Source organism: Engraulis encrasicolus, chromosome 24, assembly GCF_034702125.1.
Source record: "Engraulis encrasicolus isolate BLACKSEA-1 chromosome 24, IST_EnEncr_1.0, whole genome shotgun sequence".
Taxonomy (NCBI): Eukaryota; Metazoa; Chordata; class Actinopteri; order Clupeiformes; family Engraulidae; genus Engraulis; species Engraulis encrasicolus.
In genome coordinates this window covers 18,608,528-18,627,859 of record NC_085880.1, presented here as the reverse complement: position 1 = coordinate 18,627,859, position 19,332 = coordinate 18,608,528, and the positions used below count along the sequence as shown (strand labels likewise).

Genomic DNA, 19,332 nt, shown 5'->3' with positions numbered 1-19,332 from the left:
GCTTTGTGACGTAGGACGTGTCGTCACGTAAGCGCCGCCAGGTCGGGAACCAAAACAGAACAACGTCCTTTAGAAAATCAACTTGAGGTATTTTGGATAACACCGCTGAAATTGCTGCTTCCATCCCGACGCATGATAACTCCTCGCACGCCGCCATTACTGTTGTGATTCAGGGAGGGGGCGGGCACAGCCGAACTACCCTGGGGGAGGGTGTTGCGTTCGATAAACGTCATACCCACTGAAATCCCTCCCTACGATCCTGATTCGTCGTGCTTCCCCAGTTATTTCGAAAACTGAGGAGGAGAGCGAATCACAGGTGTACCAGAAGGTTTGTGTAGCCCAGCCCCCTGGGCGTCAACACATAGCTTCTGGTTCACCAGGAAAGAATTCACTAGCATTCCCCATTGAAATGACTGGGGGCGGGACTTCTTCACTCTGTCCAGGTCTTATACTACCTCCATGGACCTCACCAATGCGCAAATGGAAGAATGGCCTAAAATTCCTGTAAACACACCCCTCAACTGTGGACTTGTGGACAGCCTTACCAGATGAGTTGAAGCTCTAATAGCCGTAAAAGGTGGGCCAATATGATAGTGAACCACATGGGTAAGGAATGGGATGGCAGTTAAATTAAAATGCTTTTGCTAATATAGTGTATTTCTAATCCTGCTTTATGAGATCTTAGCCCATATTACTGTGATTTAACCAAACATTATATCATGTAGAATTTCAGTGCTATGTTTTCTTTCTTTTTTTTAAATTAATATTTGACTTTAACATCAACATGTCTTGAACACCACCCCTCCCCTTTACTCCTGTTGAAAATCAAGAAAAAGTTGCTCATAAAAAACTAGTTTGCAAAATATCAGGTTCAAACAGGAAACAACATAGGCTAACTAATTCAATCACAGCTTTATTGCTTTATCATTGTACAAACAAAGCATATAACATGATACACAGCACATATGGCATATTTCCACTCTCACATTGGGCTCAATAGCCCCCTTTTCACATAAGCTAGTATCTTTCACAACAATACAGTCTTATGATCATTGATGATCATTGTAGCTACCAGTAGGATACCGACATCATGTCCTTTTTTCAGAAATTCTAAATTAATCTAAGATGAAAATCAATCTATGATCGATGACATATTCATTATGCATATGCCATATTCCCATCCATTTCCTTTCCAAAAACGTTTTTCCGCGACCTGTGTGTCGGATCACCAATGGTCCCATCTGCAACAAAACACTACACTACATCTTTAACATATCTTTCACACATTTTTACGTTTTTTCACAAAAATTACGAGGTTTCGCATAAACTATATTGAAAGCAGAGCATATGGTAAATCAGTCCCCATGCATTAAATAGTGTATTTTTTTTTTTAAATCACATGGGCACGAGCCAGAATTTCAGGCTTTGGTTTTTACCTCAGCCAAGGAGGTTATGTTTTCGGTCACACTGGTTTGTCGTCTGTTTGCTTGTTTGCCTGTTTGTCTGTCTCTCAGCATGATAACTTGAAAACTTATAAAAGGATGGATGAAACTTTGTGGAGTTGTTGGAAATGACCCAAGGAACAAGTGATGGTGGTGATCAGGATCATGAACCGGAACCAGGATTTAAAAAAAAAAAACCTTCATCATTGCTAGTCTAGAAATCTAGACGCCGAGTGACCGCATTTCCATACTATATGGATGTATGAGACTATGTGGCAAAAGTTTATCATTTCCAATAGGCATTGGATACAGGATACCATATGATAAAATAATTCATTAATAAAGTAATAGAGCATGATCAAAAGAATCATTCATTTGCAATGATAGCCTTCCTGAGACGAGTCCAGAACCTCATGTTGCTAAGTGCATTCCCTTTCCATTTGAGATAAGTGTTCTTTTTTAGATACTTATGAAGTCCAAAAACCTTTCTTATGTTTTTATCTTCCACATCCTCAAGAATGATGAGGATGATGCGGGCACTTTGCCCCAACACAAACCAGGACTGCGCCATTTCAAACTCAAACCGACACCAGGAGCTGTCTATGAAGTGTTGAGACACCACAACAATTACTTTGCGACTGCTCATTATTCCCTCATCCACAATATTTGCAGTGATTGCCTTCCCAGCTTGAAAGTCTCGCTCATGGAGGCAAAGTTGGACTGGGGGAAATCCTGTCTCAAGATTTTCCTTGAGCTCATCCTGTACCCAGACGTCATCTTTACTGGAGTAGATTACAAAGGCATCATAAGAGTAGTCCTGTGTGCTAGCTGTTCTGTAGCCTCTTAGCAGTATGAAACAGTAGCGCAGATGAAACTGGAACTTGTACACCAATACAGACAGTAGCAGTGACATCACAACTGCAAATATGGGCAGTAAGAATATAACTCTCTTTATGTGAATACAGTGTGTAGGATCAAAGTCAAGTACCTTAGAGCTCTCGAGTGAACCTTTGCATGACAGTTGATCAGGATTCTTTAGAACTGATTGGTGATTGATGATCCAGGAAATAAACTCAAAACTAGAGCATGAACATTCTATTGGATTGAAGGACAGATCAAATTGCAAAAGATTAGAGGAGAGTTGATGGAAAATAGAGGGTGAGATGGTGAATATGTTGTTGCCATCTGCATAAATGGACACCAGGTTTGAAAGACTTGGATGGGTAAGAAAGTTTAAAGTGCCCAGCCTGTTCCCACTCACAGCGAGGTGTTTTAAATGATGCAGACCCTCGAAAGAATTCCAAGGTATGTCTTCAATGGCACAACTAGAAATATCCAGGATCATCAAAGACGTAAGGTTTGAAAACATTTGGCCAAAAATGTCTTTTTTAAAGGTATTGCCAGCAACTTTTAATTCTTGAAGACTGTTCAAACCAGTAAAGATGCTTATTTTAAATTGAATTTGTGAAAAGGAGAAATCAAGATATTTTAATTTGACAAGTTTGCTGAAATCGATAGCAAAATTTTCCAAGTTTACTTTTGTATGACTGAGATCAAGTATCTCCAGATATGGAAGACTTGATAGTCCTTGTGATCTAAATCTTACCATTGCATTCATACTTAAGTTTAGATATTGTAGATTAGGAGTGCCAATAAATTCATAGTCACAGCATGGCATTATCAAACCATTGTCACTTAGATCAACATATTCCAGACTAGGCAAATCTTCAATATTTAGAAATGATGGAATAACTCTTGCATTATGATTGATAACCAGTTTCCTTAATCTGTTTTGATGAGAGAGAAGAGGACCTAGTAGACGAGCTAGTTTGCCACGGACTAGAATAATCTCTTCCAGATAGTTTAAAGGAAAATGTTCCAAAAGATTTAACGCAACTCTATTCAATACGATTTTTGAACAGTTAGACATGCATTCAAGGGTGTGCCTGTGTAGGTCTGTATATGAAGAGCTCTTTTCCAAAACGCTATATACACCATTTTTGACTTTTTGCATTTTAATATTGGAATTGACTGTTAAGAGGTCCTATCATCTATGTGTGAATTCTTGCCATTCAAGTGTTTTGAGAACATACTTTAAAACCTCTATAAAAATGCATTTTGCAATGCATTTCAATCGAATGCCCAATACAAAAATTTCAATTTCCCAACATTCTATAAAATGGATATATCTCATTTTGGAAAAGAGCTCTTCATATGTAGGTTGATAAAAGAAAATCTCCTGGAATTGTATGACACAAAGTTTATCCAGAGAATCCGTATGTATTAAACTCTCTGAAGAGATCAGAAAGCCTCCGATCCTCAGTGTCTTCACACTCAAGCCACTAAGATTTCCAATTGCATTCCTCATAATTGCTGATGAGGTGAAAGTGTCAATTACATCCAGCTGCTTTAAATAAAGACCGTAAAAAGTCCCTGCCTCTATAAAGGATATTGGGTTACTGTACAATATTAAAGAAATATTGGTACCAAGAGCTCGCAGAACAGATGTGTGAACCGCTCTAATAACAGAAATGTTGTTTGAGTGCAGATCTAGCACAGCAAAGTCCTTGAAGCTGACGGCATACATCGGCAGGGCAATGGAAAATATGTTGTTTCTCCCAACTTGTAATTCACGTAGGCTTGTTGCATTCTGTAAATTCAGGCTATCCAATGAAGACAGAGCAGTATCTACTAATACAAGTTTCTGCATTCTTGTCAGAATATTGAAACTGTGTTTACCAAGACATCTTATTGGATTTCCAGTCAGAATCAAAATGGACAAGTTTCTGGTGGTGATGAAGGCATCACTGTAAATGTGTTGGATGTTGCATCTGTTCAGAGGGTAAAAGAAAGCAGAGAGCAGGGTAAATACACATGCTAGTAGTGTGCATAATTGTCAAGCAATTATACAAAATAATACAGTACACAGTTGCACTTCCCCCTCACCTTTTAGAAGCAGCATTAGTATAACTAAATAGTCTTTTACGAGATGAAGAAGCTAGCCTTATGAAAGAAAGGTTGATGATAGATCAGGTATCACCCTGATAATGACAAGAACTTCCAAAACAGCAAAAGCATGTTAGATATGTTTCCTCATTCATGTTCATGTTCATTTTGAAATTCAAAACATGATCAAAATGCAGCATACAGCAATACAAATATAGACCTACTCTTTTTTAAATAATCTGTCCTGTATAGCCTGTACTGTAAAAAAACAACTTGTTTACCTTGTGAGATCAAGATGCACTAAGGATGGCAGACTCGGCAGAACACCTCTTTGTAAAGTGTTTAAGTAATTAAAGCTGAAATCCAAGTGTTCAGTGGTGGAGGGGATGGAGGCTGGTACGTAGGTCAGATTCCTCCTGTAACACGAGTACTGGAGACCAGGGATGATCTGAAAATGAGACAGAGACGTTGAAATCTACAATGTTAGCACTGAATTGATCATATTATCAGAATTAATTTATGCACTGTACCTCCACACATGCCTCCCTAAGCCCAGTTCCTTTCATCATGGCATCAGCTGAGGGAGTAAAGATAGCCCAAATAGCTGGAAGTGCTATAATGTGTACAGGATAGGCAAACATCTTGACATAATTTGATTCGTATCACAAAAGCTTCCCTCAGAGTGTCTGTATAGTAATGACAGTTGTGTTGCTCAATGCTGCACAGAGATCTTCTGCTGACGGTCAAAGAGGAACACATTCCAGATATAAATGGGGAACTTTGCTACTGAGGAAACAAAGGAACGTTGTCCATGACTTTGGGAACTAAAACAGTTGTATTCATCTAGGCATGGCAACAAAGGTGACGTTCTCACTGCTTCTCTTCTCAGAAAGTGATTCAGCAGTGGAAATGGCCAATGGTCTTAATCAGCTTACATCACATTTTTCACTTCATTATCTTCATTATCTTACTGTCACTAAGTGCTGTAATTGCTCATATTACTTATGACCTTATATTACCTTGCATTATGCATTTCTCTGCATAGGCCTAATACAAGTCAACGACACTGACTTACTTGACTTATGCTATGATTATATGGTGACCGTATAAAAAAACGTATAAAAGTAGCAAAAGTGGCGTCTCATCTTCAATTTTTCGATGCCTTTTGCACTACGATGATTGTGCGTGGAAAAGACAAAATATTTTATCTGAAGCGGCAACCTCATCGTGGGGCCTGAAGACTCAAAAATCTGGAGAAGTGTTACCCGAAGCATCTCTATTTTTACAAACGTACACACTTCAGGACGGCAGGTCTTCCCTCTTTAGGGTCTGCACTGTGTGTGTGTGTGTGTGTGTGTGTGTGTGTGTGTGTGTGTGTGTGTGTGTGTGTGTGTGTGTGTGTGTGTGTGTGTGTGTGTGTGTGTGTGTGTTTGAGTCAACAATGACGTCAGTGATGATGTGACTTCTAAACGGGTCGATTCCGTCAGTTATTCAAGAGTTCCTCAGATAACTTTCATTGGTGGGGAAATAGGCCTACAGTGCACACACAGGTGTAACAAGGTTAGTGTGGGAGAGTTTTAAATGGGATTGGCTTTATCAGGAGGCTCTCTCGGCAGAGAAGTGTTCAACAAACATGTGCTTTGTGCTTTGTAGGTTTGAACAGAGCTTTGGTCATTGTGGATATTCTTATCTAAGTGGAAAAGTAGGGAAATAACTGAAAATCAGTTAAAAAGGAGGACAAGGCCTACATGTCATCTTGACAGAACATGTCAGTACAAAGACGCTGGTTTAGCAGTACCCAGCTTTGCCCATAAGATGGCACTAAAGTTTCGAAATATATATATTTTTTAAATTGTGAATTTGAAAGGCATATGTGTTTAGTGTGCCATAATATTAATTTCTCCATCAGAAAAACAACAAAAACAACAACAGAAGCTGAAGTGACTATAATTGTTTCACATCCAAGAAAAATGACCTTTATCGATTTTTGCTGAAGGTCCCCCCTGTGTAACAGTTTGTAGAAGACAGCTAAACTGCTAATATGGCCTATTTAACTTTACAGGTTTGCAATATGGTGTCACTGCACTGACCCCTTACCACAGTTTCATAGAAGTCCCATGAAAGACTATATCGGGGAAAGGGAAAGAATTGACATTGCTGTGAAGTCGAGATACAGATTTTGCTGGCAGTAGATTTTCAGTTAAGAACTACACAACAGCAAACTAGTTGCATCGCGGACATGAAGATCACAACAGTTTTCTATCCGAGGATATTTCACCAGCATTCCATTGAGGTATTTTAGGAATCAGGAATCCACGTGTCGTGACAACATGAATCCACAAGGTGGCGAATTGCAAACACATTGTTATTCTTATCAGTGGTTGTCCACTGAGTGACAAGTAGGCCTATGAATCAATGAAAATAATCCACTGTCCTTTTTATGATCAACAACAAAACAATGGTGTCTTTTTTATAAAACGGTTGTCATTATCTCAAACTTATCGTATTGTGCTGTCTGTTTTTTTTTTCAGGCAGGGCATGGTATAATCAACTCTATATGTCCTTGACATAAGTATGCTGCTAAAATGCTGCTACTTGACTACAATGGACTATGCTGGACTGCACTGTGTGTAGTACAGCATAGCCTTGACTTATTAATTTTGTATTCTACTATTATTAGTATCATTATTGTTATTATATTTCTTCTATTCTTCCCCTTCATGGTAAATGTTCAATGTTAAATGTTAAATTGCTATTTATTACTCTATCACTTATTGTTTCTGGTTATCACTGGTCCATCACTGTCACCAATGTTAAATGCTCAGTATTATTCATTACTTCATCACTTTATTGGTATTGGACCATCATTGTTACTTGTCCTGGCTTGCACTTTGATGTCAGTCAAATGTCAGTCCCATGTATGTGTGACGGAGGTCATCTTGCACCTGTTCGACCCCCATCGGGGATCGAACCTGCGACCTCGTCAACTGCAACGATCCGGCAATGGGAGACAGTGTGATACCGCCGGACCAAGTAACCATTCTCTCAGCCCAACGGCATCGATACTGTATGAGGCTTTTGGGAGGGAGGTTTACCAACATTCCACGCCAACTCTGCTAGTTAGCCTCCGTTACATATGTCTGTCCTCTCATGGTATAAGAGAGAAAACATAATTTTAATTTCCTTGCATGACTTTTGCATATGAAGAAACTGACAATAAAAACTGACTTGACTAGATCTTAAAATTAGATTACTGTATTACCCTCATATGTGGTCAAATGTGCTCCCAATAACCTTCCACATGGATCCATTTGAAAGTAGGCCTACATCGAGCATATTGTTACGGTATCCAGGCCTACAGCACACAAAGGTGTGTGTGTGTGTGTGTGTGTGTGTGTGTGTGTGTGTGTGTGTGTGTGTGTGTGTGTGTGTGTGTGTGTTTTATCTTGATTGACATTCTTTATTGACACTGTACAGATGTTATGCAATACATATACTAAGTGATACACATTATGCCAAAATTATTACAGAAAAAAAGTTCAAGAACTTATTTACATTGCAGTCCTTATGTAGGCCTAAAGATACTGTAGCCTATGCATGGGTTCAGTCAGTGTTTGTGGTAGCCTATATACTACATAGACTACATGCATAAGATAACATAAGATGATTGAGCGGGACCAGTCATCCATTTCATTTATTGAAATGCTGAATGCAGAACCAATTAAAAATGATTATAGTATTCCTTATATGTGCACAAACTATTCGTGGCGTTTTTGTCTAGTTAGGTCTACATACTGTGTCAGATATTCGACCCCCTCCGTTGTCTTGTAATGATCTGTAACAGAATAGCTATGGTGCAGAATTGCAATGACATTCTTCGAACTGGTGTGCGTGCGCCGTAGCCTACTTGGAAATGCTTTGCGAGAGCTGCAGAAAATGATTAAAAAACAATAACAAAGTAGCCTAATAATAAGTTTCAGGACCGCGGTCTGTAACACAGCAACAAAGTGGTCGTGTAGCGACTTGAACAAGGGCAACCTCCAATAATAGCCTTGCGCGGATTCGCCATCCGTCATCAATATCAGGATACAAACAAGACTTTTATATTCAGCACCATCGGATATGGTACATAATACAGCACGACTTGCGATTAATTCTGCTTTTAGAGGCAAGGGCTGTTGTCTATGCTATTTACCGAAATTCGCTTATTCGTAATCGATTGTTTGCTCAAGATACAGTGTCCATAGCCTAATCTACCAATCATTACGGAAATGTTCTCTCCAGTCAACATAAAGACTGCCTTTACACAGGTCCTGGAAGGGAAATATACTGTAGCCTATTGAAATACGCTCAACAAAGCAGCGTTCCCAGCAAATACAGTGTCATGCCTTGCGTTGTGAAAATTTTTTTTTAAGCAGTTGACAACCGCTCCACCAATGCTACCATTTTATTATTGTACGCGTGTTTTTAAATTCGCCACTTGATGGGACTGGGGAAGATGAAAAATAAAAAGGACGGATGTGCGTAATCTTGGTCGCAAGGCATATTCCTTGGGTTTGGAAATGATCGCGGTGCAATTACATAACTGGCCAGCATTCCATATGGAGTCAGCAGAGACGTGAACAAGGAAATAGCCTATTTTGTGCTTGCAGGACCTTCGGAAATCCATTCAAGCCAACAAGTTTGAGGAGAATGTTGAGTTTAATCAATTCAGAGCGTCGAGATGGAGACCGACTCACTCAAGGTAATGCCATTCACCAAATCTACTTTAAAACCCCGTTTCATGTCATAGTGCAGGGTTTATCGCACAATACGGTGTGTTTTATAGTGCGATTGTGAAAATTATGTTATATCAGGAGGATATGAATAATGTGCTTTTCTCGCTTTATATTTATACTTAATGTGTGTTCTTTATAGGCTATGCGTTTCCACGGTCATATTTAAATAGCCTATCGCAATTGCAAACCTCAGTCAATTCAAAGAAATGCAAAACAATCGATTTAACATCAGTGTTAATAACAAGCCAAGTCAAGACAGTTATTGAAATTTAATTATTCATTTTTTTTAACCCAACCCGTATTTTATTGTCTCTTTCTTTCCCCCAACAGTGGGTAGGCTCATCTTGTGGTTTGCACGGTCCGTACATTTTCTACAAGGCTTTTAAATGTTATCGAGAGGGAAGAGCGCGGATCCTGTCCCTGGGTGACTTTTTCCTTGTCAGATGTACACCGGAGGACCCCATTTGCATAGCGGAGCTTCAGCTTCTGTGGGAAGAGCGGACCACTAAGCACCTCTTGTCCAGCTCTAAACTTTATTTTCTGCCCGAGGATACTCCGACGGGGCGAACGGTGAACCACGGTGAGGTGAGTGGTTTTGTTTTGTTTTGTTTGTTTTGTTATTTTAAAACATTGTTCAGCCAACCGCTGTAGGTATGTGATGTTAGCCTATGCCAGGTGACAACTGCCGCAGTGTTGGTAACTAATGTTTTTCGGAGATATGGGTGAAGGTGATTGCGTCAAAATAGCTACCCTGACCTCAATTTAGACGTTCTAGTCCTCCACTGAGCGTGCACGACTGTACGCATTTCCAGAGTGACATCATGCATTTTTCGATTATTAATTTGTGGTTTGTCTTTTCTAGTTCAATCCACGGTGCGCTTGTCCCGTGCGTTTTATTGCGCGGGCGTTTGGTAGGCAACTCGGATACGTTTCATTGCCGAGGCTGGCCAGTGCGACCGCCTGCCTGACCTGATGGCTCAGGGGACGGAAATAACAGCATAAATGCCAGCATACCGTGAGATTGCACACGGTGATAGCAACATGACAATTCAGATGTCAGATCCTCCGCGTAATAGCACCTTGGCAGAACTCACCGTTCATATTGTGATGCACGCAGTTCAGCAGAATTACAGTGGGTTTAATATCAGTTGCAATGGTTGCTGAAGCTATACGAGCGTAAATTGATATAGTAGCCTAAAGTGTAGGCCAACAGTGGGGATGTAGTGTACTACAACTGTGTCTTGTGATTTTAAAATAGCCTATGTTTCGGTAGGTTATGCAACCTACGTAGCCTACCTACACATGAATTTGTTATCCAAATGCATTAAAGTAGATGACTATGAAGCTGTGCTTGGCGGTGTTGCACAATCCACAATTGTCTGACTGTGCTTCCCCGAGGTTGCTGTGATGTCACAGGCATAGCAGATCACAGGGGAATCTGGAAACGGATACAGCAATCTGCCTTGTTCGTTGAGGGGGCGTGCCTTGCCTTCCAGTCCGTTAAAGTCATCTCTTCAGCGGACGGAATCTAGTTTTTTGCATAGTCAGTAAAAATGCAGAACAGCACATTATTTACCAAAAAAAGTTAAATAGTTCCGCCTCGCATATCATTCCCTTTACAAGAATTCCCAAATCAGAAAGAGGTTTTGTTAGAACGTCACATGCTGACAGACCAAAGGAAATGGTTATCAGTGAGTGTCTGTGCTGCCTTTTGGCTTGAGGTAATAGACACAGGCCTCTCCTGAAGAGGCTAAAATGCAAAGCAGCTGATATGAAGGGAAATTGCTTTTGGGAACCAAATGCTTTCCGTAAAATATTTTAAGCCTTAAGTGTTACGAACTATGGTTTTTGCTATGTGTCATTATAGCCTACGTTGGCTCATTTGGTTCTTAGCACAGCCCAAGTTTAAAGCTGCACTGTGTAATATTTTTAGTAGGCAATTTCCAGAATTCACATTGTCCATTCACAAATGTCACCTTTTTAACAAACACTTACCACCACCATTAAATTCTAAGCAGAGAGACTGGACAACACTCCTAGAATCTCTGTTCTAAGTATTCATTATGACTGGGAAAATTGTAGCCTATTAGCACTAGAACTACCAGGATTTTTCTGCCTACCTAGAAGTACCAGAGAGGGGTCATTTGACCCGCCGGCTTTTACCTAATACACTAATCACTCATTTTGTTATGGTAATGAGGCTGTTAGGGGCCGTGTGTGGGGTGAGGGGTGAGGGGGTCACACCTTACAGTGCTAACAGCCAAGACAAACAGGGACAGACCGCTTCTTCCCAAGGGCTGTCAGCCTCCAAAATCACCACAGGTAAATAGCAACTTGCATGAAGATATCAGCAGCAAAGACAGATAGCACAGTTTGGCGGACAGTGTGTTACAGTTTTTCTCCATTGGTTTGGCTCATTTCTTGAAACTGAGATGTCATTCTCAAAACATGGACAAATCCCAAAACTAATTTGCAGTTCCTCACAACAGAATGACATTTATCATTGCTTTCATCAAATTTCAAAGGCTTTTGTACATGTCTCCATCATTTAGTACATCCTTGCAAATGGCTATGTACAAGTATCCTACAGTTACAGTTTTTCTCCATTGGTTTGGCTAATTTCTCAAAACTGAGATGACATTCTCAAAACAACACGGACAAATCTCCAAACCAACTTACAATTTAGTACATCTCGGCAGATGGCTATATACAAGTACCCTACAGTTGACACATTGAGCATACATTTAGCACATTTTCCAAATAAATTGACCTGTCTTATCTAAACGAATTAGACAATTCTCAGTCTAATGGTTGCCCTCTCCAAAACATGTCAGCATGATTTCATTGTGTGAGTCATCATATGCAAAGTAGTCTACACAATTGTCAAAACAGTCAAGGACATAATATTTTAAGAATTTCTTTACTGTAAACAGTAAATTCACGACAGCTCGGCTGGCGACTGATGTGACAGAGACTGCAAAAGATGGCACAGTATGGCATGAAGAACAGGTGGGAACGGGTCCACATTTCACCCCACCATCGCCATACAGCGCAGATGGAGAGCCAACAGCTAAGGCCAGGAGGTCAATCACAAGTCGCCTTCAGAGCTTCCTTTGTTTCATCACTCTGGACATGCTTGGCATCATTCGAGACTGTACAATTCAACATGCGAAGCAAACTGAGCATGTGGATTGGTTCATGGGCATACCTGAACTAATGGCATTTATTTCCATCACCATCATGAGGGGAATCTTCAAGGTGCCATCACTGCCTGACTGCTGGTCGAAAAACCTGGGAAGCCCATACATCATCGAAACCATGCCCCGAGGCCGTTTCCAAAACATCATGCATCACCTGGGCTTTGATGACAGAGACACCCGCAGCGAGCGAGTACAGACTGATAGGTTTGCTGCAATTTCAAACATATGGGGATTGTTTGTCACCAACTGCATCACATCCTACATCCCTGGTCAACACATCACCATTGACGAACAACTTTTCCCGTGCAAGACTCGCTGCTGTTTCCTACAGTACATTGCAACTAAACCAGACAAGTTTGGTATCAAGTTTTGGGTGGCGTGTGACTTGAAAACCAAATACGTCTGCAACATCCTCCCATATCTTGGCAAGGACCCCACTCTGCCTCGTGGGGAGAGAGTGTCTGAGAGTGTAGTCATGAGGCTGATGGAACCATTCTTGGACAAGGGCAGAAATGTTACCACAGACAATTTCTTTACATCACTGTCACTTGCAAAACGACTACTTAGCCGGAATTCAACCATCCTCGGCACAGTCAACAGGATTCGCCAAGAAATCCCACCGTCAACTCGACAGATACACCGCGATGAATTTACCACCCAGGTATTTTCATCCACTGGTGCCACACTGACTGTGTATGCGCCCAAGCGGAAGAAGACTGTGTACTGTATGTTCTCAGCAGCATGCACAGCACGATTCAGACACAGGAAACCACCATCACACTCTACAACACAACAAAGTGCGGCGTCGATACCATGGACCAGATGGTGCGGGAATACACTGTCCGCGCAGGAACAAGGCGCTGGCCAGTAGCAGTGTTCTACAACATGATATACATTGCAGCACCGAATGCCCCATGCTCTATCAACTATGCACCGGGAGAAAGGAAAGACGGGTGGATTTCCTGTTTGAACTGGCAAGAGAGTTGGCTCACTCCCATGTGGGTATGAAAAAGGCCCAAAAGGAGCAATTGCTTCGGCAACAACCCTCCACACCACAACTCGGACAAAGAGCCAAGTGTCAGGCTAAAATCAAATGCAAGGACAATCGTGCAACAGTGCGCTGTGATGACTGTTACAAATACACATGTGGGAAATGCCGAAAGGAGCAATGGCAGTGCCAGAATTGTTAGTGACTGCTCAAATGTATTTCACTCATTTGCATTCTTTGTAAATATGCTTTTTTTCTTTGTAATTTTTTTCCTTCTATTTTTGGCACACAAAAATAAGTTACTTCTGCAACAACCTTCCATACGAAAACTGGGAAAACAATGAAGCTTTTGCATTCATTGTAAATATGTTTTGTTTTGTATTTTTTTAACAATAAATGTTTAGTTTTGATCCCAAATTCTCGTTGATCCTGATGATTCACTTCATAAAAATCCACCATATGTTTATAAATCCACCATATGGGCACACACACACACTCACACACACACACATGCAAAAACACTCTGTGTCTCAAGTGACAGCTGTGAGCTGCTAACAGCCACATTTCCACAACAAAAGGAGTATCCGCAGGGGGTCCAAAGGGTCAAATGACCCTCTTGTGGGGCTTTTAGGTAAAAAGGTCAATTGACCCCTCCGTGGTAGTTCTAGTGTTAGGGCCTACATGAAAAGGAGATCTTCTCCATGGTCCGCCATTTTGAATGTCCAGAAATTGGCATTTTTAGCTGCACAGCTTTGGTCACACTAGTAAATATTGGTTTATTATTTATTAATATTCATGAAAAGATCAAATTAGGCAATAGGTAGGGTGACCAGATTTTTGTAGTCTAAAACCGGGACACTTCGTGCGTGACTGAAGGACAATATTTGGCGGGCGGGTCTGGGGGTCCTCCCCCAAGAAAAAAAATATTTTTTAGATGCAATTTCCTGCATTCTAAGCAATTTTAGAGGTCGGCGACCTCTACAATTGCTTAGAATGCGTCGGAATGACAATTTGCAACTGACTCCTTCAGACTTTCAATACAAGCGCTGGCTGCCATTAATTGTGGCAGGTAAACATGTAATCTTTTCCATATATTTACCCTGATAGACATGGCGTAATGTAGTGGGTGGCCAAAACCGGGACATATTTGTGTCCCGAGAGAGTTTGCTCGGGACATGGGACACACAACTCCAAACCGGGACTGTCCCGGTCAAACCGGAACGTCTGGTCACCCTAGCAATAGGCAGCACAATTTCAATGAGGAGCATGCAATACCTACTCTGACCACAATCTTACACAGTGCACCTTTAAGAGTGTGATGAGATGTTGCCAGGAGAGCTTGTGTCTGCTTGTTTCCTCCAGACTATTGTAAGCTAATCATTAAGTTCTGTATACTATATGACCCAAAAGCTAAACTGTAACACCGACCTAAACCAAGTCTGTTAATATACACCTTAAACTGACAGGACTTGAATGTAAGTCTGTGGTTTACATAGAATGTATGCACACTGTATGCCCACTGTGAATCTGCACAGCGATGCCTTTGTCCTCAGGCTTCATGGCATTTTCTTTTAACTTGAGCTAATCCATTTATTCAAGATGATAAATACAGTATGTTTCTCCAATGGCAGAGACTGTAGCCTTGAATCATACTGAGAAATGAGCACTGCTGAATGCATCATATTTTTGTTCTCTATCCCCGCATAGCATAGGTTACTGGAAACCTGGTTCCTGCTAATAATATCAACACAGCATCAAGCACTCGCGTTGTTGAGCTAATTGCTTAGACATGCTGTATTTGATGACCCAGTTTCTGTTCAATCTCTCTCTCTTTCTTCTTTCCCTCCCTCTCTCTCTCTCTCTCTCTCTCTCTCTCTCTCTCTCTCTCTCTCTCTCTGCATATGAATCTCATCATCTGAACACACATAGAGCACTCTGTGTAATCCTTTCCTATGGTGCATATTGCTGTAAAATGCCAAGCATCACTGCTCGGTAGGAATGCAGGGTCTGGAAATTTCAGGAGACCAGGCCGTTGCCTGGTGAGGAAGCTACATCTTATCCCCCTGTGTGTGTGTGTGTGTGTGTGTGTGTGTGTGTGTGTGTGTGTGTGTGTGTGTGTGTGTGTGTGTGTGTGTGTGTGTGTGTGTGTGTGTGCAGGGCCGCTGACAGTTTTTACCAGGCCCGGGACAAAGTCATTTGAAAGGGCCCCCCAACCAATACATACAATGTAATGTGTGGACTAAATTCTGGGCCCTCTCTTGACCTGGGCCCGGGACAACTGACTCCTTTGTCCCCCATTGTTGGCTTCCCTATGTGTGTGTGTGTGTGTGTGTGTGTGTGTGTGTGTGTGTGTGTGTGTGTGTGTGTGTGTGTGTGTGTGTGTGTGTGTGTGTTCCTGAATTCGAACAAATAATAGATTTAATAATATAGGTTTTCATCGCAATCATGTTATTTTGAGATTATACTGTATTATATTGGCAGCATCAGATTATCGTCCCCCGTACACCCCCACCCCCCATTCCCCTGTAAAATTGGGAAATGATCAGGGGTTGGGAGGTTTGACAGGGATGTAGACAGGGAACAGGCGGTTTATGACATCATATATTTTCCAAGCCTCCTTGGCCTCCCCGATCCCTTGTTTCTCCCCATCTGCCTTTATCCTGCAAAGACAAAGTCGTGACCTCCCTCTCTTTCTATCTTTCTCTCTTTCTCTCTCTCACTCTCTTTCTCTCACTCTCTCGCTCTCTTTTTCACCCCCTTTCCCCCCTCTCTCTCTCCCTTTCTCCCCCTCTCTCCCTCTCTCTCTCTCTCTCTTTTTCTCCCACTCTCTCTCCTCTCTCTCTCTCCTCTCTCTCTCTCCCTCTCTCTCTCTCTCTCTTTTTCTCCCACTCTCTCTCCTCTCTCTCTCTCCTCTCTCTCTCTCTTTCCCCATGGCACGGCTCCAGCCCTGCTGCTGCTCTTGGCCGCTGCTCGTGCCCCGTATAGGAAACCAAATCTCATAATGTGTTTACATATTTATCAGTTTATGCAGCAGCGCCAAAGGCAATCGCTGAAGGAGGAGAGCCATCAGAGGGAAACATGCTGTAGCTCATTGCTCACCGCCTGGGATAGATAGATAGATAGATAGATAGATAGATAGATAGATAGATAGATAGATAGATAGATAGATAGATAGATAGATAGATATAAATAGCCTATAGATAGATAAATAGATGAGAGGGAGAGTAACAGAGACTCATAGAGACAAATATATGATGTAAGGTTTAACCATTTGCAACAATCCCAAGGGTGAATTTTGTCCCAGATTACACTTACGGTGGACCTTGCCTTCGGGTGAACACACAATAGATGTAGTGTGAAAAACAAAGAATGGTCCTTATGAGGAATCGGGTAAATAATTAACAGTTATAGGAGCTCTCCCTCCCTCCCCCCACTGTTTACTGTTTCATCATAGCATCCTTTAAGGTGATAACTAAAGACACACTGACTCAAGTGCTGTAACCTTTTAACCTGCATTAGAAAACCACAGCTGACATAAATCTGGATGTTATCTCCAGGCTTATCCTAACCTGGGGTGCATTTCTCAAAACCATAGTTGCTAACTAGTATAGTATAACGACTAGTAACTTGTCGTTAGCAATGCAATTTCCCATTGCCAGCTACCCAAGTTACTAACTGGCTAACAACTATGCATTCGAGAAATGCACCCCTGTATTGAACAAATGTGCTTAGGTGGTGGTGGCAGTGGAATTTATGACACATTCCGAATTAGTGCACATCCCAGATGGTAAATTAGGCTTTGGTGGTTACTTTTAAGATTTTGTTGTATACCAAAATCAGGCTGTAGGATTTTTGACACATTCTGAATTGGTGTACTAACATCCCAAATGGCTGACAAAAAATGAATTTGCTGGCACACTGGAATTATATTGGAAACACCTTCTTGCCTACTTCTTAGACAAAAATACTTTGACGTTGAAGTCTATGGCAAACAACAATGGATCACACCTACCAAATTATGAATACCATTCTGTAAATAGCATACAGTATTTTCTTTTTCATTAACTCCTTGTTGTACTGTATATACAGCTGCAGTAGTGGAATAGTACATTTTTGTACTGAAATATCAAACATTTGCAATAGCAAACAGTCAGCGTTATTTGCGCTGAGAGCTTTGATCCCCCTCCTGTTGAGATCTGATAATGCGTGCAGTGTTTCAGGAATGCACATTATGTCAAATATTTGGTACTGCTGGCAAGAGTAAGAGCGGACATTGTGTGGAAAATGTGTGTGCCTCGTAACAATCGCCAAATGTCTCGTCCTCGAAAAGGAAGCATGCACTAATGTTCAAAAATGGCATACACTGTACATTGTGTGTGTGTGTCTGTCTGTGTCTGTGTGTGTGTGTGTGTGTGTGTGTGTGTTTGCTGTCTTGTATGTGAAGGACAACCATTCACAAGAGTGGACACTCACAAGACAGCTGTCATTTTTTATTTGTGAATCATAGTGTACAGTATGTGCCTGTGTGGAATGCATGCGTGTGTTTGTTTGGGTATGTTTGAATGTGTGTGCATGTTCATATGCATGTGCATGTGTGGGATGACATCATTTAACGACTCCTATGATTGGTGGCATCAGAGATCTCTTAGCACCTGATTGGTCACTAGGTAGATCCTCAACGCAGTCTCACCCCAAGTAGTCAATTTCTGACTACCTTGGACCAGACGGCAATTTTTGACGTCTTGGGTATTCCTTCCACGTCACATTTTGACTATGTGGCCTAACCCTAAAACTATTCCTAAACCTAACCTCAATGACGTTATGCTGCCACAAGGGGGCGCCTTTGAGGACATAGTCAAAATGTGACGTGGAAGGAATACCCAAGACGTCAAAAATTGCAGTCTTGGGGTGTCAAAAATTGACTACTTGGGGTGAGACTGTGTAGAGATCCTTCACTGCCACCAATTTTCCTTCAAGGTGTGAGAGAGAGAGAGCGAGAGAGAGAGAGAGAGAGAGAGAGAGAGAGAGAGAGAGAGAGAGAGGGAGAGAGAAGTGAATAGGGAAAACACGAGTATTGTATGTGAGGTGGCAACAATGTGATTATCAACGATGCTACCAAGGGGTTAGTTGCCTAGGGATGAATAGGTGTCATTAGCGTTTGTGTGTGGCGTGATAATTTGGCATCGCCGTCTCCAAAGGCCTCCTCCACCTACCCATGATGCACCACAGGTTCTGAGCTCCTGTTGTTTAGAAAAGCGATGGAAACACTCATCCTACCTATCGTACTTAGCCTGTGACTAACCCCAAATTGTGAAGGCCCCAACTAAGGATAGACCGATATATATAAATCGGTCCGATATTTGCATTTTTAGGTGTATCAGTAGCGGCCGATACGCGTGTGGTTTTGGCTGATACGCAATATATATATATATTTTTTTTTAAAAGCACCAAGACACTTTATTTTTTTATTACTTGATTGTTAGACATTTACTTGATTATTAGAGTGGGTGTTTAAATGTTACAAGTTCTACCTCAATTTGATAATGTTAAAGGAATGTTTATTTTTAACTTGAGACCTGGAATATTTGTCATTTTTTTAACCTTTTTTTTGAACCCATATCGGCTCCAAATATCGGGTATCGGAAATCGGGTATCGGCCAAGGGTGATGAAAAAAAAATCGGTATGGCATCGGCCATTAAAAAAACATGTATCGGTCGACCCCTAGCCCCAACTGTACAGGTAGGGTCCTTGTTGAAGGTGGTAGTCTTACTGTAATGATCCGTGGCACACTGATTTTAGTGAAAAAGGTTAAAAATCCTTTCTCGTCTGCAAACCAGTCTTTATCAGGGCAAAAAGATTCTTCTGTTTTAAACCATCCTACCTACCTATATGTTTCATTAAAGACAGTCATTGCACTATTTAGTAGACATTGTTGTCCAATGTGTTCAATTTTGCTCATGACCCCATTAGAATTGCT

General features: G+C 41.3%; 2 protein-coding genes across 2 annotated transcripts in view; one reads left to right on the top strand and one right to left on the bottom strand.

The window, feature by feature from the left end:
• Positions 1-1,809: 1,809 nt before the first annotated feature.
• On the bottom strand, positions 1,810-4,978 carry LOC134441707 (toll-like receptor 4). The gene is made up of 4 exons (XM_063192098.1): positions 4,919-4,978; positions 4,670-4,836; positions 3,650-4,273; positions 1,810-3,340 (listed from the first exon to the last, which is right to left on the bottom strand). Exons 1-4 carry the CDS (start codon positions 4,955-4,957, stop codon positions 1,810-1,812), a joined length of 2,361 nt encoding a protein of 786 aa, XP_063048168.1. The 5' UTR covers positions 4,958-4,978.
• A 3,838-nt stretch (positions 4,979-8,816) lies between these two features.
• Positions 8,817-19,332, top strand: part of LOC134441478 (AT-rich interactive domain-containing protein 5B-like) — a 77,594-nt gene continuing 67,078 nt past the window's right edge. The window contains exons 1-2 of the mRNA XM_063191810.1: positions 8,817-9,132; positions 9,497-9,751. Coding sequence (XP_063047880.1) covers positions 9,112-9,132; positions 9,497-9,751 — 276 coding nt within the window. The 5' untranslated portion in view covers positions 8,817-9,111. The remainder of the gene's footprint in view (positions 9,133-9,496; positions 9,752-19,332) is intronic.